The following is a 25,900-nucleotide window of genomic DNA, read 5'->3' on the forward strand; positions in this document are numbered from 1 at the left end:
CTTCCAACCAAATGTGCAACTTCACATCTAACTTCTTTTATCTATTCTGCAAATTTATTAATGTCCTCCTGAAGCTGTTGCAATCCTCTCCATTTGTACCATCCCTCTAATTTAGTGTCATCTGCAAATTCAGTAATTGGGCTTTTGATTCCAAATTGTCAATATGAAGCGTGAAGAGTTGTGTTTCCAGCATTGATCCTTGTAGAACACCATTTCACCACTGCCACTCTGAATAAGTATCCGTTTATTCCACTCTCTGCTTCCTGTCTTGAAGCCAGTGAGGAATCCATTATGCCACGTGTCCTCGGACTTATTCATTGGTTTGTCATGCTGAAGGCATTTTGAAAAGCCAGATTTCTGCCACATTACCACTGTCAACTCTTGCTGTTGTCCCTTCAGAAAATTCAATGACGTTGGTGAAAACTTTCCCTTTTGATTTTGACTTGATTTATTATCATCACATGTATTAGTATATAGTGAAAAGTATTGTTTCTTGTGTGTGATACAGACAAAACATATCGTACATAGAGAGGGAAAGGCAAGAGTGCAGAATGTAGTGTTACACTTACAGCTAGGGTGTGGAGAAAGATCAACTTAATGCGTGGTAGGTTCATTTTCAAACCCACACTGACAATTCATTATCTCAGTCTTCTTTTCTAGGTGATCCCTGATTCCCTTATTATTTTTCATACCACCAAAGTTAAGCTGACTGATCTATAATTCCCTTGGCATATTCCATTCCTCTTCATAAATATAGGAATTATGTTAGCTACAGTTAGTCCCCTGGCATTACACCTTTTTCTAATGAATGATTAAATAGGCCTCTTCAGTCTTCTCTAGGTTATTTTAAAATGTATGAACCCAGTCCAAATGGACCCTCCTTGAGTTTGATTAGTTAATTACATGCATCCCTTTTGCACTTATCTCATTACTCATCTCAATGTTCAATGTCATTTCTACCTGCTCTCTTCTCAATAAATTCCAATGAGAATTTATGTTCATGCTCTGCCATTTCTCTATCATTACCTGTTGTGTTACTCTGTCTGGCTTTTAATAGTTCTCTTCCCATCCTGATTTTATTGATATGCTTGTAAAATATTTTCTATTTTATTTTGTTCCTTAATAATTTAATTTGATAGTACTTTTTTGACTTCCTAATTTCTTTTGACTTCTATCCTAATCTCGCTATATTTTTTCCTATCATGTAGTCCTCTCTTGTCTATGGACTTGATGTATGCCTCTGTACTACCCTTCAGTTGTTCCTATATGATTTAATTCATCCATATCATCAATTCTCATAAGTGTTTAGTTCACTCTTTCTTTCTAGCACAATGTATTTTTCCTGCACTCTGTTGACCACCGTGACTCTGCATTGTTGTTTGCTACCATCTGCAGTTTTAGCCTCAGTGCCACAATATCAGCTATTCACTTCAGTAGTAAGAATCTTCTTTTAAAAGATGAGAGGTTGCTAAATTCAGGGAAGCTTGAATGTATTCATACAAGGAATGCAGAAAGCCAGCATGCAGGTACAGCAAGCAATTAGGAAGGCAAATAGCATTTTGGCCCTTATTGCAAGAGGACTAGAGTACAAGAACAGAGAAATCAACATAGGGCTTTGGTAAGGCCACACCAGAAATACTGCGCAAGGTTCTGTTCTCCATACCTAATGAAGGAAATAGTTCCATTGGAGGCAGTGATGGACAGGGTCATCTACAACGCTATGCTTAGCAATAAACTGCTCACTGACACTCAGTTTGAGTTCTGACAGACTCGCTCAGCACCTAACCCCCATTACAGCCTTAATTTAAACAGTGACAAAACAAACACTAAAGGTGAGGTGCAGCGGACTGTCCTTGATATCAAGGCTTGATGTATGCCTTGTTTGCGTTTGGCTGTGTATGGCACCAAGGAGTCCCTGCAAAACTGGAGTCAATGGGACCAGGGGAAAACCTCTCTGTGTTTGGGGTCATGCTTGGCACAAAGGAAGATGGTTATGGATGTTGCAGGTCAATCATCTCAGCTTCAAGACATCACTGCGGGTGTTCCTCAGGGTAGTATCCTAGACTCAACCATCTTCCGTCACTTCATCACTGACCTCCCTTTCATCATAAGGTCAGAAATAGGATGTTTGCTGATGATCGCAAATTGTTTGACAATTCCATAAATACTGAAACAGCCTATTTTCAAATTTAGCCATAGACAATATCCAGGCTTGGGCTGACAAGTGGCAAATAACATTCACACCACACAAGTGACAAGCAATGATCATCTTCAGCAAGGGAGAATCTAACCATCACCCCTTTTCATTCAATGACATTACCATTGCTGATGCTAATGCTGATTACCATTACGCCCCTATCAACATCCTGGAGATTACCATTGACCAGAAACTGAACTGGACTAGCCATTTAATTACTGTAGCTACAATAGCAAGTTGGAGGCTAGGAATCCTGCAGCAGGTATCTCACTCGCCAAAACCAGTCCTACAGTGCACAAGTCAAGAGTGTGATGGAATACTGTCTACTTGCCTGGATGAGTGCAGCTTCAACAATACTCAAAAAGCTCAACACCGTCCAGGACAATGCTGATTGCTACCCCACCCACAAATATTCACTCTCTTCACCATTGATGAAGAGTGGCAACTGTAAGTATCATCCATAAGTTGCACTGCAAGAACTCCCCAGGACTCCTCCAACAGCACCTTCCAAACCCTGGACCACTACTGCCTAATAGGACAAGGATAGCATGGAAACATCACTACCTACAAGTTCCTCTCCAGGCCACACACCATCCTGACTTAGAACTATATCGCCATTGCTTCACCAGTACTATATCAAAATCCTGGAACTTCTTTCCTAACTTAGAAACATAGAAAATAGGAGTAGGCCATTTGGCCCTTTGAGCCTGCTTCACCATTCATTTTGATCATGGCTGATAATCAAATTCAATATCCTGATCCCGCCTTCCCCACATATCCCTTGATCTCTTTAGCCCCAAGAATTATATCTAATTTCTTCTTGAAATCACAAAATATTTTGGCCTCAACTACTTTTTGTGATAGTGAATTCCACCGATTCACCACTCTCTGAATGAAGAAATTTCTCTTCACCTCAGTCCTAAAAGGTTTGCTCCTTATCCTCAAACTATGACCCCTAGTTTGGGACTCCCCCACCTTCAGGAACAGTCTTTCTGCATCTACCCTGTCTAACCCTGTAGAGTTTTATAAGTTTCTATGAGATCCCCCTCACTCTTCTAAATGCCAATGAATACAATCCTAACAGCAAGTTGGGTGTGTCTACACCACATGGACTACAGTGGTTCAAGAAGGCAGCTCACCCCCATCTTCTCAAGGGCAAATAGGGATGGGCAATAAATGCTGGCCTAGCTAATGATACCTACATCCCATGAGGGATATTTTTAAAAGTACAATGAAGATCAGTAGGCTGGTTCATGGGGTAAGAGGGTTGTCCTATCATGGGAGGTTGAAGAATTTATTTTCCCTCTACAACCAGATGGATTGGGTATATATTCCAGGTGGTGATGGAGTTTGTGCAAATCATTGATAGTTTCATAACTGAAGCACTATCTCCAAGTTTCAGGTGCCAGTAAGTAGATCCAGACATTGGAAGCAATGTAGAAAGAGGCAATGAATCCTCAGGGTGTTCTGTGGGGGAGCTATGTAAACACAAGTTCTTCCTTCCAAGCTTAAACAGAAACCATAAATGGCAACCCGATGTGCACCTCTCACCTCAATGTGCCTGTAATTCCCCTCACATGGACAGATCATTCATTATTCTTTCTTGGAAACTACTGCTGACTTATTGTAAAGCATCAGAAAAAGTTGAGTGTAAGGACTAACAAACAATCAACTGGAATCAAATAATTTAATCAAATTAATCAATTTTTTCACCAGTTTGAGATGCAATCAGCAAGATCCATTCAACTATTTGCTTTTAGAAACGTTTTTGTGTTCAAAACTATATATAAAGATATTTAATTATCACTCAAAAGAAGCTGTATCCTAGGATGGCACAAATTTTCTAACTTTTCCAATATCTATGTGTATTTGTGGGTGTGTGTGCAGTGGTTTTGAGGTTGGGGGTGTGAATCTTGATCACTTACTGCTCTCCTTCACAATGCTCAATGGCCAGCATTCACCACAACCAACTCCTAACTGCCCAGCTGACATTCGATTTGATGTGCTGACATATTGGGGGCAAGTGAGGCTGCACCATTTTCCCTGGTTGAAGCCTTAAAATCCAGTCCTAAAATAGCTAATGAGGCTATTTGGCCCATTGTGGTTTATTCTAGCTTTTTTAAATTCTTCTGTGGAACATGGGTGTTGTTGGCTGGCCAGCGTCTTGCCTTCAAATAACCTCACAATCTCAAACAGACTATTGTCCGCAGCAAACTACCCAGCCTTCAGGAGAACAGTGACCACAACACCACACAACGCTGCCACAGCAATCTCTGTAAGACATGCCGGATCATCAACACGGATGCCATCACCTCATATGAGAACACCATCCACCAGGACAAGGAACATACTCTTGCAACTGGCCCACGTTGTCTACCTGATATGCTGCAGGAAAGGATGTCCCGAGGCACGGTACACTGGGGAGACCATGCAGATGCTACGGCAACAGATGAATGAACGCCGCTCGACAATCACCAAGCAGGAGTGTTCTCTTCCTGTTGGCATTCAGCCTCTGTTCTTCGGATAAGCATTCTCCAAGGCGGCCTTCACGACACACAGCAATGTAGAATTGCTAAGCAGAGACTTGGCTGAGCATAGCCAAGTTCCGCATACATGAAGATGGCCTCAACCAAGGTCTTGGCTTCATGTCACACTATCTGTAACCCCCATGACTTGCCTGGGCTTGCAAAATCTCACTAACTGTCCTGGCTGAAGACAATACACATCTCTTTAACCTGTGCTTAACCCTCTCTCCACTCACATTGTCTGTACCTTTAAGACTTGATTACCTGTAAAGACTCACATTCCAATCATTATCTTGTAAATTGAGTTTGTGTCTACATATGTCCTGTTTGTGAACACAACTCCTACTCACCTGATGAAGGGGCAGTGCTCTGAAAGCTTTCAGCTTGTTGCTTGTGCTACCAAACAAACCTGTCGGACATTAACCTGGTGTTGTAAGACTTCTTACTGTGCTTAACCCAGTCCAGTGCTAGAATCTCCACATCACAACATTTGTTACCCATTTCTAGTTACCCTTGTACTGAATGGATTGCTAGGCCATTTCAGAGTGCAGTTGAGAGTCAACCACATTGCTGTGGCTCTGAAGTCATGTATAGGCCAGGCCAATAAGGATGGCAGATTTCCTTCCCTAAAGGACATTAGTGAACCAGATGGTTTATTCCGACAATTGATGTGGTTTCACGGTCATGGAATCTTAATTCCAGATATTTTTATTGAATTCAAATTCCACCACCTGCCATGGTGGGATTTGAACCCAGGCTCCCAGAACATTAGTTGCATACCTGAATTAATAGTCTAACGATAATACCACTAGGCCATGATCTCCCAACTCATGGTCAGTAGCCCTATATGCTACAGTACATTAAGTGCATATCCTAGTAATTTTTAAAAGTGATGAGGGTTTTCTGAGAACAGTCATTTAATTTAGTTTAGTTATTAGTGTCACAAGTAGAAGTTATTGTGAAAATCCCCTAGGTAGTTAAAGGAACTGGACAACTATGACCAACACAAACCACAGCGGCTTCAGGGTCACACATTTCTGTTGGGAAACTGGAGTAGAAAGACTGGGTAGGGATATTCTGCATCTCCTGCAGAGGTAGCCTGCCATCAGTTAGCAGAAGGAGGTGGAGTCTGCTGAGGAGGTGGAGTCATAATGTTCATTGATGGGAAAATTCCTAACAATAACCGCACAGAGGCTGAACAAAACATAAGTGCAAAAAACACAGGGAGAATGGGCTAAAATTAGAAAATACTGTAAACATGGATGGCTAGAATTGGCTCCAGATAATCTCACCCTGAAACAATTCTTCTGGCATCAAAAACATCTTAGTGTTGTCAACAACTTGCTAATCTATGAGAAGGGGTTGGTCATACGAAGGGTCCTCAGACTTGAGATCCTTTAAGGAAAGCACCAGGCATAAATGGAATTTACTAAGTGTTGTGCTTGAGTGTGAAATTCAGTTTGGAAATCAATTTTAAACTGCATCACCTGTACAATCCATCACTAAGAGCAACAAGAACCACTGATGGTATCCTCATTTCCATCCCGACTTCAGGAACACCTCAGAATTAACCTTTTTGAGCTTAAGAGGAAAACATTTCTAACAGGTTTTGAATATTACTCCAGAGGATTGAGATTAAATATCTTGATGGAACAATCTCAGAAACGATCATTAATTCACTGAAGAATTTTTTGCTACACATAGCATTTCAGATCTTGTCATTTCAGACGATGATTCACAATTTGCAAATTAAAGGATCAAGAAATTTACAGAAGACCGTGAATTTGTACACACAACTTATTCATCAATGTGCCAACAAGCCGCCAAATGAGGAGTAAAAGCAGTTAAAGCATTGTTAAAAAAGAACATTGATCTCAACTTAGCACTGTTGAGCCATCATTCCACACTAGTTAGGAATGTTTGAGGGCTTTCTACTCCATTGAGGAGATATGGTCTTCTGCTGTTCACCACCACAAGTGGGGTGTGCAACCATTTTTCTCTTCAGAAACTTTCTCTACTGTCTGTAGCAAGAGTGTACCCTCAACCTACTCACTATCTTTATGTGATGTCAGACAAACCTAATTTTTGATTCCCCTCAAACAACCAAGAACAGGCAGTGCTGGATACATGTTTTGAATGAGCATGCAATTCAAATGTTATATGTTGCTTGGGACACCATTAACAAGAATGGGCAGTACTTCACACACATTTGTTTTTCCACCACGAATACATTTCGAGATCCACCTGCTGAGCAAGCAACATAGCATATTTGAGGAATTTCTGCAGTGAACAACCAGGAAATGAGAGAATATGGAGTAAATTTACTGTCAGTTATGCTTACCTGTCAACAAAAGCATGATGAAGTATAAAGATTGGGTCATTGGCCGATCCACCAACACTGGACATTGAACCATTCATGTAAATGTGTAAGGCATTATGCAAACCACTCTGTGTTGTGTTGGATATAGCATCATTTGGATTGGCAAAGCCTGTTCAAGAAGAAGCTGTATTTATGTAACTTGATTAATTAAGCAAGTTTTACCAATTAACCAACTACACTTTCAAAGAACAGCAAAGTAATACAAAAATCAATTTTCATCTATGTAACTATAGAAGGGCAGAAAGTACACCAGCTACATCTCACAAACAAATAGTAAGAAAAGGAATGCAATTAGTGTACAGTTGTTAATACAATTTCTTTTAGTATTAAACAATTAAATGATTCATTCTAGTTCTTGGCTAGTGCACCACGTTTTATTTTATTCATTCATGGCTGGCCAGCATTTATTGCCAAACCTTAGTTGCCCTTGGCTAGACCATTTCAGAGGGCGGTTGAAAGTCGGCCACATTACTGTGGTTCTGGAGTTACACGTAGGCCAGATCAGGTAAGGATGACAGATTTTCTTCCCTAAAGGGCATTAGAGAACCAGATGGGTTTTTGTGACAATCGATAATAGATTCATGGTCAGCAGTAGATTCTTAATTCCATACTTTTTATTGATTTGAAATTCCACCATCACTTGTTACTTCTGCAGGTATGTATATTTCAGTGTGTGAAGTGGAAGGATTTTGCATCTGCACTGGCATCCAGTTCTGCACATAGTTTCTGCTGTTCCTACATTGTGAGCATTTAATTTTGATAGTGGCAATGTGAGATATAGAAAAATGAGTCAAAGAGGGAATGGTTTCACCACCCATTGCTGGTTCGGCCTCCCCTTTCCTGCCAAAATGCCAGCCTATAATTCTCTAACTTCAAGCAACTAAATAAAAGTATAATTAGCTGTAAAAGGTAATAATTGTGAAGACATTAATTAGATGAACCTCTGTAACGCACACTAGATACCATTTAGAGTGGTGGTCCCCGATAAGAACAATATCAGCTGTTTTAAACTTGGTTAAACCAATATCCATCTCTACTAAATTCTTCTGGACATTTCCCACATAGGTGCACATTGCTTCTGGTATTCTTTATCCAGGTAGTTACACTTCAAAAGAACCTCACTGCTCAAGTTATAAACAAATGACATTAGTCAGACATGTCAAAGTCATTTTAGTGACCTATACAAAGAAACAGATCTCTCCACCTCCCAAAGGACATACAAACTACAAAAAACATATAAATAGAATACCTTCCAAAGTATTCCGGAAGCTAAAATTAGCAAACTTATCAAAGGGTGGAGCTTCATATTCTGTCAGGGTTAGACAGAATTCCACTTCCGCTGAGATTGGAAGCCTGGGGGTTCTATTTCGATCCTGGTTCCCAGGATTACGTTGAATAGGTCCCTCAGGAACACCATCACACAAAATCTCACGACGGTTGTATTCTTCTGGTCTGGTGCAAATTACCTGTGCCAAAAAATAATACAGTAAACTATGTTTTTCTCACTGCCACACCAAAATCTGAGAACACTATTTTTAAATTCAAATGCCAAAAATATGCTTGAACTAACATGTGCTTTACTGCAGTGTTTTTGAAATACTTTTTTATTACATTTCCTGTCAGAGACCATTTGACTCTGTAAAAGCACTGGGCTAGAATTATCACACTATCTCTGAAGTGTGCTTGGGTGACGCATCTTACTGCCTGATAGAGATAGTGGAGTAAATAACCACAAGACGTGTGCATTGATGATCACTGAGCTTCTTGTGACTGAAAAATTTACTGAGCATTTGCCGATTGTATCATGGCTTACAGTTTGTTAGGCTTAAAGTTTGCCCTTTGTGAAGGCAAAGACTTGATGAATGATTGTAGTATATACCCATTGCAGCCATTAATAGGAGTAATGAATACTTTTAAAGATAATTCATTTTTATCTAGAAAAAAATCGTAGATTTTGAATTCTTTTTGAAGTAATATTCCCAGGATACCACAAGTGAACTAAACTCCATGGCACCCTTAATCCTTCAAAGTGTAGATGGATGTTCATGGGTACGCGATCTGTGATTTTGATTTTGAGCTTGATCTTAGCATGATCTCATTGAAAACTATGGGTAGTGAAGCACAGTGTTTAAAGTTTATTTATTAGTGTCACAAGCAGACTTACATTAACACTGCAATGAAGTTATTGTGAAAATTCCTTAGTCACCACATTCCAGCGCCTGTTCGGATACACTGGGGGAGAATTTAGCATGGCCAATGCACCTAACCAGTACATCTTTCAGACTGTGGGGGAAACTGGAGCACCCTGAGGAAACACATACAGACACAAGGAGAACACGTAGTCTCTGCACAGTGATCCAAGCTGGGAATCAAACCTGGTCCCTGGCGCTGTGTGTCAGCAGCGCTAACCGCTGTGCCACCATGCCGCCCAGTGGAGAGGATCGTGGGGAAAACAACTGTAGGAAGAGGAATCAGAAAGTACAGCAGGGAAGGAGTTGAGGATATAATTATAGATAGGGAGAAAACTATGGAAAGGAAGTCAAGCAATAAATTATGTGGTGGTGATAGGGATAGAATATAATGGGGAGAGGCAGGTAATTGAGCATAAAATGGAAGCCCAGTGGAAATTTTAAAATCTTTGACCTAAGGATATTTATGGACTTAAATATCTACTGGTGGTGTTTTTCCTCCTGAATCTGATTTTAAATCAGAAAGTTGCATCTGAGGGAATTGTTCTCTTTATCGAGTCAGGAAATCTGGTCATGTCTTCAAAACACTAGAGTCTCATTATGATTGACAGCAAAGCTATTGGCTCTATGTGCCAATCCCCCTGTCCCATCCAGACAGAGGAGAGACAGCCTTAAATATAGTAAAAGAAGCAAATACTGGAATCGGAAATAAGAATACAGGAAATTGGAAAACTCGGCAGTTCTCAGGAGCGAAACAGAGTTAACTGAGGAAATTCTTTGGCCTCCCAGCTGAATATTTCTCGGCAGTGGAAGGCAGTGTGCCATTTACTAATGGTGGGATTCCGCTCTGGTCCCACCCGTGTCAATAGGATTTCCCATTGACGCCACTCCAAGAAACCCATGGGATCGGGTACGCTGCCAGCAGGACCAGAGAATCCCATCGGCGTGAACGGCTGGAGAATTCTGGCAACATTGTGAGTTCATAGGTTCTTTGTCAGAATTGAAAGAAAGAAGAACACGTTGGAATTGTAAAAACTGCAAAAAAAAGTAACAACTTTTAGAACAAAAGAGGAGAAGGGGCTTGCATAGAGGCAATAAATGTATGGACTATTTCTAAAAACAGAAAAAAAAGTGGGGGTTTAAGAGGCAGAAGAAAGGTCAAAATCTAAAGTTGCCAAACTCAACAGTGAGTCCCGAGGGCTGCAGCATACCCAACCAGGAAAGTGGAGAATATTTCATCCCACTTCTGAAATGTGCCTTTTCGAATCACAGAAGAGTGCAGAAGGAGGCCATTTGGGCCATCGTGATCGAAATGAACACAATGAACACTTAGGGCCCGATTTTGCCAACAGGTTGTGGGTGCGAAAACTTGGTAAAATTGGACGTGAGGTGAGTAGTGCGGTCCATGACTGCCTCCATGCGCGTTCCCCCTTTACCAAGCGCCCAAAATGGCTGCAATTGGCACCGTGCCCAAAATGAGCTTGGCATCCATTTAAATGCATTTGCATGGGGGTGGGAGAGGGAGGAGGGCCAGATCGTTCTCTGGTGGAGGGAAGGAAGAAGGCCTGACGTATCTCTGGTGGGGCAGGGGAGGAGGGCCAGATCATTCTCTGGTGGGAGGGAGGGGGGATCCTCTGCAACATTGCGTGTGATCGGTGGGGGGCAAGTGGGGTAAGGGGCCGCTATCATTCTAGGTAGTGAGGAGGGGTGAATATGAAGACATTTATGTTGTGGGGGTGGGCCAATGCCTGTGGGGCCATCGCTCCTGGGCAGGGGAGTGTTTTTCAATTTTTTTATTACTGCACAGTTGAAGTCTTTGATTGGAGCTGCAGTGTTTCAGGTGCAAAAGCCCCACACACAGGCTTCTGCAACGTGATTCAGAATTGCTGCTTATTTTTCAGGCAAAGTGCATATGGGGCATTGGTCTAAAAGTCAAATCTGAAACACTCCCAGATTCAGCGCTTCGAATCAAAATGGTAAAATTGGGCTTTTTGTGTCATCCTCCTGTCTTAAGACCATAAGAACATAAGAAATAGGGGCAGGAGTAGGCCATCTAGCCCTTTGAGCCCACCCCACCATTCAATAAGATCATGGCTGATCTGAAGTGGATCAGTTCCACTTTCCCACTTTCTCCCCATAATCCTTAATCCCCTTGTCTATCAAAAACCTATCTACCCGTGACTTAAATATATTTAGCGAGGTAGCCTCCACCACTTCAACAGGCAGAGAATTCCAGAGATTCACCACCCTTTGAGTGAAGAAGTTCCTCCTCAACTCCGTTCTAAACTGCCCCCCCGCTTATCTTGAGGCTGTGCCCTCTAGTCCTGCTGCCCTTTCTGAGCGGGAAGAATCTCTCTACCTCTACCCTATCCATCCCTTTCATTATCTTATATGTCTCTAAAAGATCCCCCCTCATCCTTCTAAACTCCAACGAGTACAGACCCAGTCTATTCAGTCTCTCTTCATAGTCTAACCCCCTCACCTCCGGTATCAGCCTAGTGAACCTACTCTGCACTCCCTCCAAGGCCAAAATATCCTTGCGCAAGTGCGGCGACCAAAACTGCACACAGTACTCCAGCTGCGGCCTCACCAGTGCCCTGTACAGTTGCAGCAAGACCTCCCTGCTTTTATATTCTATCCCTCTCGCTATAAAGGCCAACAGTCCATTCACCTTCTTGATCACAAGTCTTTTCCCTGTTACCCTGAACATTCTACCTTTTCAGGTAACAGTATAATTCTCTTCTAAATGCTGCAGTTGAACTTTAAAATTTATTTTATTCCTATCATAAGCAGACTTACATTAATACTACAGTGGTTACTATGAAAATCCCCTAGACGCCACATTTCTGCACATGTTTGGGTATGCGGTGGGAGAATTTAGCATGGCCAATGCACTTAACCAACATGTTTTTTGGACTATGGGAGGAAACCAGAGCATCCAAAAGAAACCCACACAGATACAGGGAGAGCATGCAGACTCTGCACAGACAGTGACCCGAGTGAGAAATTGGACCCGGATCCCTGGCACTGTGAGGTGGCAATGCTAACCACTCTGCCGATTTGCCTCCATCATGTACTCATGCAACACATTCCAGACCTGCACCATGTGCTGTATAAAAAATGTTATTTCTATAGCTTTTACTTGCACTGCCAATTATTTAAAATCTGCTCTTTCTCGTTCTCAATCATTCACAAGTAGAAACAGTTCTCCCTATCTACTCTGTCCAGGCCACTCTTGATTTTGAATACCTGTAATAAATCTCTCCTCAGCATTTGTTTCTCCAAGGAAAACAGTCCCAGTTTCTCCAATCTATCTAAATAACAGAACTTTCTCAGCCCTGGAACCATTGTCACAAATGTTCTCTGCATTCTCTCCCATGCTTCTACATCCTTCTTGGAATGCAGTGCTCAGAATATAATGAAAAAGTGTATTATACAAGTTCAACATAACCTCCTTTCCCTATGTGCCCCTAATAAAGCAGATGACACCTGGTTGTCCAGGGCAAGGGAAGCATTTAGAGTTCCCACATAACACAGGATGTGCACTCTCAAAGTTGGAGCAATCATACCATTTCTGTATTTACTAAGTAATAACCTTGTTACTGCTAACAAACCTTACTAGTGATAAGACTTTGGGAGTCACTCACCTATTAGTATGCTGCCTCTGACCTGTTCACCTAGCCGTGATATTTACATGTCAATTCCAGTTAAGCCAATAGTGACCCTCAGGATATTGATAGTGTTGTATTTTACCAGCTGCCATGTTGATTTTTGAACTCATGTCCCCACAGCGTTAGGCTAGGTCTCTGGATTATGAGTTTAGTAGCATTACCACTAAACTGCCATTTTTGCAAGGCAAACAGTAGAATAAAGCAAGGTACCCAAGGTAAGTTCAGATGATTAGCAATCATAATTTTTTGACTGAACCTGCTGGACAATTTGTGAACTCATACAACTTAGACTCACCATTATTTTCCCAGCAACGTTTGAGAGAATATCTTTTATTACTTGTAGCCTGAAAATTATTATTGGTATAAGACCCTAGGACTAATACTCTGCAGAGGTCTGAGCAGCTGCTTACTCTCTGTCACAGTGTGTGGTGGGGTTGGGGGGGAGGTTGGTGGTAGTGATACTTTTGGACACATTTGGCTCAACTCACTCAATGGTGTCAATATAAAGTGCTGTTACAAAATCTCATGGAAGGCGTTCTTTGGTCACTGAATGACCAATGTTGATTCCTGTAGATTCCTAGCTATTCTGATGGTGCTGGCAATCCCATGAACACTACCATATTCATACCTAGTTTCTACCCTCTTGGCCCCAGGCAATTTTTCATTCTCTGGAATCAGGTCTTTGCATGCAACACAAAAGTTCAAATCATTCAAAATACTCATGAACTGTGACCACCTTCTAAGATTCACTAAAAAAACTGTCCGAATGTCTTTGTGCCTCTCCATCCATGCCTTTTCAAATATTTTAGGTTGATTGGTCATGCAAAAATTGCCCTTTAGTATCCTGAGATGCATAGGTTAGAGGGATTAATGGGTAAGGTATGTAGGGATATGGGGGTGGGGCTGAGAGGGATTGTGGTCGGTGCAGACTCAATGGGCTGAATGGCCTCTTTATGTATTGTGGGGTTTCTATGCTTTCTATGATTTTTATGTAATATCCTATTTCGCTTTTCAAAATGTCACATCTGAAAATTACATTTTCGCTTTTCAAACGGTTACCATGGAGAATCCTGCTTCAATGTCACAGCACCTCATAGGTATAGAGATAACAATAGCTTTCATTGACATCTTTATGAATGAAAGTCAAGGCCAATGGAGGTAAAACTGAATAAACCTGGAAAGGCTGTCACTTCTCATTACTGCACCGATCACTATAAGCTGGACAGTTGCACGATTTCATATTTAAGTGTACAGTTTTCTAAATTGTAAGCTTTGCTGGTCTCATTAAATTATTAAACTGCTAAGAATCAAACCATGCATCAAAGTTTGGCGGAAACTGAAGAAGATTGGAATTGAAATTTTACCGAGTATAAAAATACTCAAGGCCAGCACAAAGGGTTTCAGCATGGCTTTGTGCTAAATAATCAGGCAGGCAGACACTTAGCACATCCAATTGCATTGCAATGATATACTGTGTCTTTTGAAAGATTGTTAAAAGTAAAATTATTGGAGGATCGAATAAGGTGCAAAAGAAACACAAGACAAGATGAAACCGTTTCAGAGGAATGCAGGTTGATATTTGGGAATGGATTTTTAGTTCCTGATGAGGGTGGGAATGGAGGTATAAGGATTCGGAAGTTTGTGCCATTGCCATGCGTGCCAGTTCTATGGATCCATTCAGAAGTGGAATGAAACACCGGCAGAACTACCCACCCACTCGCTACAGTAGTCAATTTAGCTTTGTAAGATCTTAAGACCCGTTGCAATTGGAGGCTAATTGTAATTTTACATTTGGGCCTCGCTGTTCCACAGCCAGTGGGAATTTATTTGGGTCTAGGGTAAAGTCCCAGCCTAAAGGTGGAAGAGTGGGCAAGTAGATGTTGGAAAATCTGCCAGGATCTGACCAGGACTGTAAAGTTCAGTTTTATACGACTGCTGATGTTGGGAAACTGGAGAGTGGAAATTGGCACATCAACTGCTCCCGGACAGATCTGTGGGGTGCACCATGTTCGAAGAGGGCTAGTGCAGGCATGCTGTATATATGTGGGAAAAAGGCAGATTGGGCAATCTACAATATCATGAAGTGGCGATGATTTGGCTACAGATCTGCCATTTCAACTTTGCAGATCCTGTCAGCATCCTTTATTAAAGACTTCCAATTGAGTATATATTCAGCTGCACGAGGGACTCCCACTGACATTATTTAAATGCACCAACTTGGAGCTTACAGGGTGAACGGAATTATAGTATTCAGTGTTACTAGGGGAGATCTGAAAAGTGGTTGGAGACAGAAGGGAGTGTTGCTAGACTTTCACAAGGAAGCCCTGTCAACAGAAAGCCTGCTATCCCTAATATTCTGAACAGGGGAGAGGTGGGAGAATGGCTTCCCCTTTTCCCACCTCTTGAGTAACTGTAACAAAATGTCTTTTAACGAGGGTGTGCTGTGACTCTCAGGATTAGATCAAAGCAAGATCTCTTGTAAGTTTTAAAATAATAAAAAGAATAAACGTTTATCCCTCAACACCCAAAATATAATTACCATAACACTACAAGACATATAAGAAATGACAAGAGATTAACATGGATTTTCTGGACCCTACAGTAGATGAGCCTACTCATCCACTGGAAACATAGCAGACCTGATGACTTGCTTTTGGTTCACTGAAGATAACAGAGGTTGGAAGTTTCTGGAGAGAAATTCACAATGGCTTAGCATTGGCCACAATAGATTTCTGGCCTGGTTTTTGCAGATCAGCCAGTAAAAATGAAAGCCCCACCTTCTCTGCCTGTAAGAATTCTAGACATAGAGATGCCAGCGTTGGACTGCGGTAAACTCAGTAAGAAGTCTCACAACACCAGGTTAGAGTCCAACCAGTTTATTTGATAGTAATCTCACGAGCTTTCAGAAATGGTGAACCTTCCACACACCTGACGAAGGAACACCATTTCCGAAAACTTGTAAGATTACTATCAAATAAACTGGTTGGACTCTAACCTGGTGTTATGAGACTTCTTACTGTGTAAGAATTCTAGGCAGTGTCCTTCCTTTTTGCTGCTTGGATTTCTTCCTTTGTAGTCTCTGCCTCCCAGAATGACTGTCTTGGGTTGTGCAATATCTCAGTTAACAAGTTGTTTCTTACCTAGTTTCTGTCATGTGGCCATTGTATCAATATTCCCATTGTGCTTACAAATGTTTCCTGATGACATTAGCATGCACACATTGTTTTGAATCTCAGCCAACAGAACAGTTCCCTCTTTCCCCAATTTTTGAATTGAAACCCATTTATCAAACATCAGTCTTTGAGCCACACATGCATTCCTTTGATCTTATTTATCCTATGTTAATTTACTCATGGCTATTGTTGCACTTGCTCTTGAACTATAGCAAGACAGTGACATTGAGCACTTGCAACAGGAAGGGGAATATATGTATAAAAGGAAGATGAGAAGGAGGGCTCTTATTAGAAGGCTGTTACTACCTACACTTTTAAAGGAACATTTTGAATACCTCCACTTATACCAGAAACAATATTTTTGATAGCTAAAGAAAGTAAATATTCAAAGGCAGCACGGTGACAGAGTGGTTAGCATCGCTGCCTCACAACTTCAGGGGGCTGCTTGGGTCACTGCCTATGTGGAATTCGCATCTTCTCCCTGCATCTGCATTGGTTTCCTTTGGGTGCTCTGGTTTCCTCCCAGAGATGTGGAGATGCTGGCGTTGGACTGGTGTAAACACAGTAAGAAGTCTGACAACACTAGGTTTAGGCCCAACCGATTTATTTGATAGTAAACTCGCAAGCTTTTGGGGTTTGCCCCTTTGTCAGGTGAATGGAGAGTTCTGGCCTCAGACAGAGCATATAACAGCACAGGCAGTTTACAGATTACTGATTAGAATGCGAGTCTTTCCAACTAACCTGCTATTCAAGTCTTAAAGAGGCCAACAATGTGAGTGGAAGGAGCATTAAGCACAGGTTAGAGAGATGTGTATTGTCTCCAGACAGTACAGTAAGTGAGGTTTTGACACTGGGGAGACCATGCAGACGCTACGACAACGGATGAATGAACATCACTCGACAATCACCAGGCAAGACTGTTCCCTTCCTGTTGGTGAACACTTCAGCGGTCACAGGCATTCGGCCTCTGACCTTCGGGTAAGCATTCTCCAAGGCGGCCTTCACGACACACAACAGCGCAGAGTCGCTGAGCAGAGACTGATAGCCAAGTTGCATGCACATGAGGACGGTCTCAACAGGGATCTTGGGTTCATGTCGCACTATCTGTAACCCCCGTGACTTGCCTGGGTTTGCAAAACCTCACTTACTGTACTGTCTGGAGACAATACACATCTCTCTAACCTGTGCTTAATGCTCCTTCCACTCACATTGTTGGCCTCTTTAAGACTTGAATAGCAGGTTAGTTGTAAAGACTCGCATTCTAATCAGTAATCTGTAAACTGTCTGTGCTTTATATGCTCTGTCTAAGGCCAGAACTTTCCATTCACCTGACAAAGGGGCAAACCCTGAAAGCTTGTGAGTTTACTACCAAATAAATCGGTTGGACTTAAACCTGGTGTTGTCAGACTTCTTACTGCGTTCCTCCCAGAGTCCAAAGATATGTGGGTAAGGTGCTTTGGCTATGCTAAATTGTCCCTTAGTGTCCCGAGGATGCGTAGATAGTGGGATTAGAGGGGTAAATATGTGGGGCTTTGGGGATAGAGCCCAGGCGGGATTGTTGTCCGTGCAGATTCGATGGGCCGAATGGCCTCTTTCTGCACTGTACAGATTCTATGATTCTCCCAAAAATTTCTAAGTGTTGAATTTGCATAAAAGTTAGAATAAATCACATGGTATTTTCAATGGGTGTTTAAAAATGAATCTCTCACACTGTGCACTGCAGAGTGCACTAGCATGAATCACGTTTAAATTCAGTGGGCAGGGCCTATTCCTGCTGGTGAGGCTGGCAGCATAGGTCTGAGTGGGCCACTGCGCATGCGCCAATTTGTCAGTGCAGAGATTGGCGCATGCACAGAGGCTCTGCAATGTCGGCCTTCCACTCGCTAGCCAGTCCTGCGACCCCCACATCACCAGCCTTGCCCTCTCTACCCCCTGATTTTCCCCCCTGCATCTCTGGCTCTCTCACTGCCTCCTCCCCAAAGGTCCGATCGCTGGTCTCCCGGACATGTCTGAGCCAGCCTCACTCCCCCACCCCCCTGCAGTCCCAACCCCACTCAGCAGGCTGCCAGCCCTCAGCCCTGATAGTTAACCCTGATCACTGGCCTCCCTCCTCCCCCAACAATCCTGACTGCAGGATTGACACTTTGCCCCTTGGGCTGAGCCAGAGGGCCCAGGCTGAAATTGTAAAGGTGCCCATGCCCAGGGGCCAACCCCCCCAACACCTGACCCTCTGGGGTGCCTTGATTGCCTCCCCTTCACTCCAGTGGGATCAGGCTGCCAACTCCCCTCAAATGGGGAGCTACTATAATCCCTGCTGGGGTGAAACACTCCTGACTGCAGGGTGTGGAGATGCTTACAGGCCTGGAGACTCCAGATCCGGGCCCACTAATGGTATTGAAATGACAGAAAGAAATCCCACAACACCAGCTTAAAGTCTGACAAGTTTATTTGTAGCAAACGCCCCAAGCTTTCGGAACAGGCTGTCCCTTCGTCAGGTGGCTGGGAACTCCATTTTATTTCTCAGCTCAACCCATAGGGCCTCATTTGATACTTCATTTAGGAATCATCCCTCCTCACAGATGTAATCGATTCATTAACCAGAAATGCTACATCCCTACCTTCCTTATCCCTCTCTCTGTCCTGCTTGTGAACGCTACATCCAGGTATGTTAAGCTGCCTTTTTGATCTTCTTTAAACCAGGTTTCCTTATAGCAATGATAACATGTAGCCATGTGCTCTGTATCCTCAGCTCATTGGCTTCATTTACCACACTCCTTGCGTTCACACATATACCTGGAACATTGCCAAATTCCTGTGCTTCTATTTTTTAACCCATGCCACTTCTGTCCTTCAGTTACTCACTAATTCTCCACCTCCCGTTTCCTGCTCTGAATTTACTCTTAGGCTCCCATCCTCTTATCTCTTCCTTACTAAAAGATTCTGTCAGGGAAAGATCCTCCTCATGACTTTGTCCAATGTTGGGAATAGCTTGCTTCCATTTCCACACCCTCAGCGGGCATCTGTTTCCACAGCAGGGCTTTCTCTGCCAGCCTCTGCTGCCCAGATGATGCCAGCAGCCTAATGCCCCTCTCTGGACTCAAAGTCCTCACTTCTGAATAATATAAGGCTTACAGGTAATGACAACACTGCTCCCCTTGGTAGCACAGCTGAGCTTTATTCTCCCTCTTTCTAACGAGTTGACCAATATTTCTTTTAGCTCTTATGGCATCCTGTTTTCTTCACACCAGTTACAATCTGATGTGTTCCAGACACTGCGTATTCCCTGTGCCTGACAATAGAAAATTCTGAATGTTTACCTGAGGCTTGTTAATCAGCTGAGCAATAAGATCAGGGAGCATTTGTTTAGAAGCATGTAGCTTTCAGATTCCCCCAACCCCCAACTAAAGAACTATATTGTGCACTCAAGGTGTTCAAATTGCATCCGCACTTATTTCTATCTCCGCCAACATTTGAAAATCTAACCCTATTTCACTGAGTCTCAGTCATGTTGTCATTTATCTCAAACTCAACTCTTGACTACAGTAGTGAGAGTGAACTAGAGGGAATGCATTCTCCCATCCCATTGCACTGATTTTTTAGCACAGCGAGCTGGGAGATTCCAGCAGCAGCTGGTTTGCGGTTCCCCACTGGGCCCTCAGGCCTGAGTGCATTTCCCAGCACCGGATTTCTGGTGCCACCAGCTGTGCACTAGAAATTGGCGCAAAGCTAAATAAATTATGCAGTGCCTCATTTGCATGTCATTTCAATGATGTGGAGATGCCGGCATTGGACACTGTTAGGAGTGTACGATATCCACACTGTTAAGAGTGTATGATATCCCCCAAATTTGTATTAGAAAAGCAAATATGGAGACATATGTACAAAAGCAATAGGGCAGTAATCATTGGAGACTACTACATCCTAAATATCAATTGGGATATGAACTGTGTGAAGGGCACAGTGGATAGAAAATTCTTGAACTGCATTCAGGAGAGCTTTTTTAGCCAACACACACAAGACCAACAAGAAGATTTAGTCCTGGGAAATGAAGCTGGGCAAGTGGATGAAGTAGCAGTGGTGTGCCATCTCAGAGATAGTGATCACCATACGAATAGATTTAACATCATTATAGAAAATGACAAAGATAGAACAGGAGTAATAGTTCTAAATCGGAGGAAGACAAATTTTACAAAGCTGAGAGAAGCGTTGGCAAAAGTGCTCTGGATACAGCTTTCTAAGAAAAAGTTGTGTCAAATCAGTGGTAGGCATTCAAAGATAAAATTCTATGGGCACAGAGTAGACATGTCCCACCAAGAAAGAGGTTAATATAGCCAAACCTAGAGTGCCCTGGTTATTTGGAATCATACAAGCCAAGATAAAGCAGAAGAGAGCTTCTCCCAGTCACAAAGATTTAATACTGTAGTAAACCTAGAGGAGTACAGAAAGTCATGATGTGGAGATGCCGGCGTTGGACTGGGGTAAACACAGTAAGCAGTCTGACGACACCAGGTTTAAGTCCAACCAATTTATTTGATCGTAAACTCACAAGCTTTCGAGGTTTTGAGCTCTGTCTGAGGCCAGAACTCTTCATTCACCTGACAAAGAGGTAAACCTCGAAAGCTTGTGAGTTTACTATCAAATAAATCGGTTGGACTTAAACCTGGTGTTGTCAGACTTCTTACTGTGAGTACAGAAAGTACAGGGATGAATAAAAATGGAAATTAGAAATGCAAAGAGATGGTATGAAAAAATGTTAGCAGGTAAAATCCTAAGGTGTTTTACCAATACATTAAAAGCAAGAGAATAATAAAGGAAAAGGTGGGACCTATCAGGGATGTACATGGTAACTTGATTCAAAGATGTGGACAGGGTTCTCATTGAGTACTTTGTCTCTGTCTTTACAAAGGAAAAGGATGATGCAGACATTTTAGTTAAACAGGAGAAATATGTAACACTAGATACAACATCAGAGAAAGTCCTGGAGGGACTGACAGCCTTGAAGGTGGATAAACCAGCAGGACCAGATGGATTGTATTCTCGCCTGTTGAAGGAAGTTAGCAAGGAAATAATGAATGCTCTGAGGATCATTTTCTAATCCTCACTAGATACAGGTGAGGTCCCAGAGGCTTGGAGGTCTGCAACCATTGTGCCATTATTTAAAAAGGTTTAGTGGGATAGGCCAGAAAACTATAGGCAGTCAGTCTGATTTCAGTGGTGGGCAAAATATTGGAAACAATCCTGCTAAACAGGATAAACTGCCACTTAGACAGGCACAGACTGACCAGAATTAGTCAGCATAATTTTATTAGGGGAACATTGGGGCTGGAATTCATTGGGCTCATGAGCCACTGGCAGGAATTCCAAAGCCATTGAATCAGGCGTCAGGCCTAAGACAAGATTCCTCCTAGGCAGCAAACCCATTGCGATGCTCCTGGTTCACCCTGCCAGCCTCAATCAGATTCCCGCCCATATATACAAAACCCCTCATGCATTCAATTATTGAGATCTGGAAACCTAATTCATGCACTCACCCCCAGTCAGAAGTCTAAGGGGTGAGGGTGGGGAGTTTGGTGCAGGCTTTGACAAATGTGCCATGTACTCTGAGGAGTGGGGGTGGGGGAGAAAGGTAATTGATGGGCCCATGAATCACTCTGCTATGCCAGGCTGTAGAGGGAGTCCCCCCTCAAGCCCCCCTTCAAGACTTCCCTCAGGATCCCTAGTGCCAACCTTACACTGCCCCCAGCATCATGGCACCCTGGCAGTGACACCTTGACCTAACACCTTGCACTCTGAAGAGTGTACAGGGAGCTAAGTGCTGTGCCCATGTGGCACTCTGTCACTGCCAGGCTGCAGAGGGAGGATCTCCCAAAGGGCTTGGGTATTGGATGAGCTCGGTACAGGGAAAGAGCTTGACCTTGGGACTCTCCCTCAAGATTGGGATGTACTGGCCACACTTGTCCTTGTTTCCATGGGAAAGGTATTGTTCAGTTTCAGGATGGTGAATTCTGACACCATTCTAGTGTAAGATATTCATTATTGTCTCTGTCCTCTGAAATCTTTGAAGTGGCCTGGTCACTTTGTTATCCATTCTCCTTGGACACCTGGAAGTCTTCAAACTTACTGTAGCACTTCAATCCACAATAGGAATTGACCCAGGTGTTAAAAGTGCTCTTATAGAAATGACTGTCAGAATTTCCTTAGAGAACTGCTTGCGTTCTCTCATTGTCCTTGGCTGCTGTAAAAACCCTTTGAAGTGCTTTGATGGTCAGTTTAGCCACAGACTATCCTTTTAACATTGGAAGGTTAGCATTTGGTCTCTGCACTCTTTGACTGACATTTATGGATTACTTACCCACTAGCAAAGAGCCTTGTTTGTTTTCCTTTCCCTTCACTCTTGAATGCATTTGGAGTGCTTTGCGAATGTTGTGGTTAGAAAAGAGGAAGTTAAACCTTGTGAAATAAGTAATAAGCAAAGACTGAATGTTTATAAATTACGGTTAGTCGGCCATGGGCCGTGGCTGTCAAAGTGACCAGGGTACATCAAAGGTTTCAGAGGACAGAGACAATAATGAATATCTTACCCCAGAATGGTGTTAGAATTCACCATCCTGAAACTGAACAACACCTTTACCAGGGCAACAAATCAAGTGCAGCCATTAGATACCCATCCCGAGGGACAGTCCCAAGATTAAGCCCTTTCCCTCACCCAAGTCTACCCAATCCCCAGTTTCCTTGAGGACTCTTCCTATGCCACTAGCAGTATGGGCATACCACTTACCTCCTTCTCCCTTGCCCCCACCTTTAACGTACAAGGCACCAGGTCAAGGTATCACTGCCAAGGGCAGTGCAAGATTAGCATTGGGGACCCTAAGGGAGGTCCTGAGGGTGGGTCGAGGGGAACCCATCAGAGATTGTCTCTCTTATTAGGACAGTTGGTTGAAGTTTCTGGCAGGAGGCGGGGGGTGCGCTCTGGTCACCCTTATGCCTGTATGGTGTTGTGTTGGGGAGGGAGGGCTGGCTTATTCTTTCAGTGGTCTAGGGGAGGATGCTCCTCTGTGCTGAGGGGTTGAGAGTGCTTCCATTGCTGGTGGGGGTAGCCATGTCTGTTGTGGAGGCTTGGGGTGTGTCTTTCAGCATGGAGACTGGGGCACCCTTTAAACAACATCATCTCTGTAAAGCTGGCTGTCAGGTCAGGTTCCAGCTGATCTGACTTCCATGTTCCTTCATTTACAAGTTGTGGATTGCTCTGAACTTCCTTCTCTAATCTCCTTTACTCTTGAGTCTATCTCTGTTCCATCCAACTCTGTCTTATCTCTCCCTAGCTGGTATGAATTACACGATCCAGATTTGTTTTGTGTTAGAAGCTTGTTGATTAGTACATAGCCATCAGTCATAATGTCTGCACCTTGGACTCTTTGTTCCTCTATGTGAGTTTTAAGGCTGCATGAGAGGCACTTTTTGAACTCCTCCAGCAGTATTATTTCTCTTAAACCCTCCTAGGCCCACATTCAACGATCAAATATTAACCGATTAGTTCTCTCAGTTTTGGGGAAAGTTTGAATGGACTTTTTAAGAGTCCTGGGATGGTTGGCAGTATGTCTCCAGTACAGATTCATAGGCATTTAAGATTGCAGCCTTTGCCTGTTCATAGCTTACACAGCTGTTTGCAGGCGGTGTGGAGTGGATCTTGTGGACTTTTCCCACTAGCTGACCTTGCATTAGGAAAGTCCAAGACTCTGCCAACCACTTTAACTGATCTGTCAGCTTCTCAAAGGTTGTGAAGAAGGTTTCCAATCCCTCTTCTTGAAACCTGGCATTCATGCAGGATACTTTGAGAATTTAGCTCCCTATCCTTTAGTGCTTGTTGTGAGAGTGTGGAATAAAAGATTATCAAATATTGATACTTTGAGCCATTGAATATTGTTAGCATTTTGAGTGAGAAGTCATCACTTGCTGTGCAGTGTTATGGTAGCAGTACTTATTCAGCTAAGCCTTTCCTCCAAGGTGTACTGAAAGAAAACCCTTCTTATAGAGCACACCTTCTGAAAGAAAACTGATTGCTCCGCATACCCATATTCTTATTGCATTGGACTGCCTGTTAGGGAGCCTCTGTACAACATTGGAGAGCATAGAGGTGTCTAGCCTAGACTGCATGCAAGACTTACGTAAGACATGGGAACAATATACTCAGCAACTGACGTGCATGCTCAGCTCCAAGCAGCACGGTAGCACAATGGTTAGCACTGCTGCCTCACAGCTCCAGGGAACGAGGTTTGATTCCAGCCTTGGGTGACTGTCTGTGTGGAGATTGTACGTTCTCTTCATGTCTGTGTGGATTTCCTCTGGGTGTTCTGGTTTCCTCCCACAGTGTGAGATGTGCAGGTTAGGTGGATTGGCCATGTTCAACATGCTAAAATCAACGAGGACGATGTAGAAAGGATCGAGAGCTTCAAGTTTTTAGGTGTCCAGATCACCAACAACCTGTCCTGGTTCCCCCCATGCTGACACTATAGATGAGAAAGCTCACCAATGCCTCTACTTTCTCAAAAGGCCAACAAAATTTGGCATGTCAACTACGACTCTCACCAACTTTTACAGCTGCGCCATAGAAAGCATTCTTTCTGGTTGTATCACAACTTGGTATGGCTCCTGCTCTGCCCAAGACTACAAGGAACTATAAAAGGTTGTGAATGTAGCCCAATCCATCACACAAACCAGCCTCCCATCCACTGACTCTGTCTACACTTCCTGCTGCCTCAGAAAAGCAGCCAGCATAAAGTAATCCACTCTGTTCTGATAGTCTTTATGTGTTTTAAATCCAGGGTATTTGGAATTTTTCTAACATATCTCCACTTTTGGCCCTTGGCCCAAGATTGGGCCACCAAATAGATGTTTTAAGTAAATATTCTCGGATCCCAGATGGTTGTTTGGCATTTGGGATCTCTTTCCTCCACATTAACTGTCATCACTGCTGCTGCACCCTGTGTGGACCTGACTACTTGTGCACAACATTTGAACAGGTCCACAATTACTACAAATCCTAAGATCATAATAAAAAAGAACACAATCCCTTGCTCCCAGAGATCCTAGCCAGCCTGAAGCCCAACCCCTGAGAGTGACGAGTTGGGTCTGCTTGTGTTTTTCCTCCTCTTTTTCAGTATGACCAGCTCGTTTGATTATGGATTCTGAATTATCTGGTATGCATGTGCATCACTCTGATCCAATTATGGCACATGTACCACCCCTGGATGCCAAGGTAAATCCAATACCATTCAATGCTGAAGTATCACAGTGTGCATGGCAACCATCTCATATTGACTTTAGTAAAGGTGGGAGGAGCAGTGGGGGCCGCAATGCCAGTTGGCCCAGGTGCATTGGGGTCCCTTCCTGCAACACAGGACACAAGGTTAAATGCAAGGGAGGGAGAGGAATCTGGGCTGCATGCAACTTCCTTGAGATTTCTCCAATGAGTGGAAGATTGGCAGGTGTGCATTTCTATACTCCAGCCCGATCATGCTGTCACTAATGGTCCGCATCACCTCCTCTCCCACAAGCTCCAATGCCCATTCCTCAAAGCAGGTGAGGACCTGGATCTCAGGGACACCAACCCCTGTCTTCACACTCTCCCAGCGATTATGGGCATTCTTCTCCTGTGGGGGCAGAAGGAGCCATATAAAATCGAGAGCTGGAGGGTATCAGGGGGTGGCCCACAGAGAGCAAGGATTGTCATACTTCTGGGTGGGAGAAGGGAGGCACTTGGGGATC

At 43.1% G+C, this 25,900-nt stretch overlaps 1 protein-coding gene across 3 annotated transcripts in view; it reads right to left on the reverse strand.

Moving 5' to 3' along the window:
• The window catches only part of tyr (tyrosinase), a 43,100-nt gene that overhangs the window by 14,834 nt on the left and 2,366 nt on the right, over positions 1 to 25,900 (reverse strand). For all 3 annotated transcript variants that reach the window (XM_080197887.1, XM_080197888.1, XM_080197889.1), the window contains exons 2-3: positions 8,352 to 8,568; positions 7,064 to 7,211 (exon numbers count right to left, since the gene is read on the reverse strand). In XM_080197887.1, the coding sequence (XP_080054013.1) occupies positions 7,064 to 7,211; positions 8,352 to 8,568 (365 nt within the window). The remainder of the gene's footprint in view (positions 1 to 7,063; positions 7,212 to 8,351; positions 8,569 to 25,900) is intronic.

Source organism: Carcharhinus amblyrhynchos, chromosome 10, assembly GCF_965287045.1.
Source record: "Carcharhinus amblyrhynchos chromosome 10, sCarAmb.v2.hapA, whole genome shotgun sequence".
NCBI lineage: Eukaryota > Metazoa > Chordata > Chondrichthyes > Carcharhiniformes > Carcharhinidae > Carcharhinus > Carcharhinus amblyrhynchos.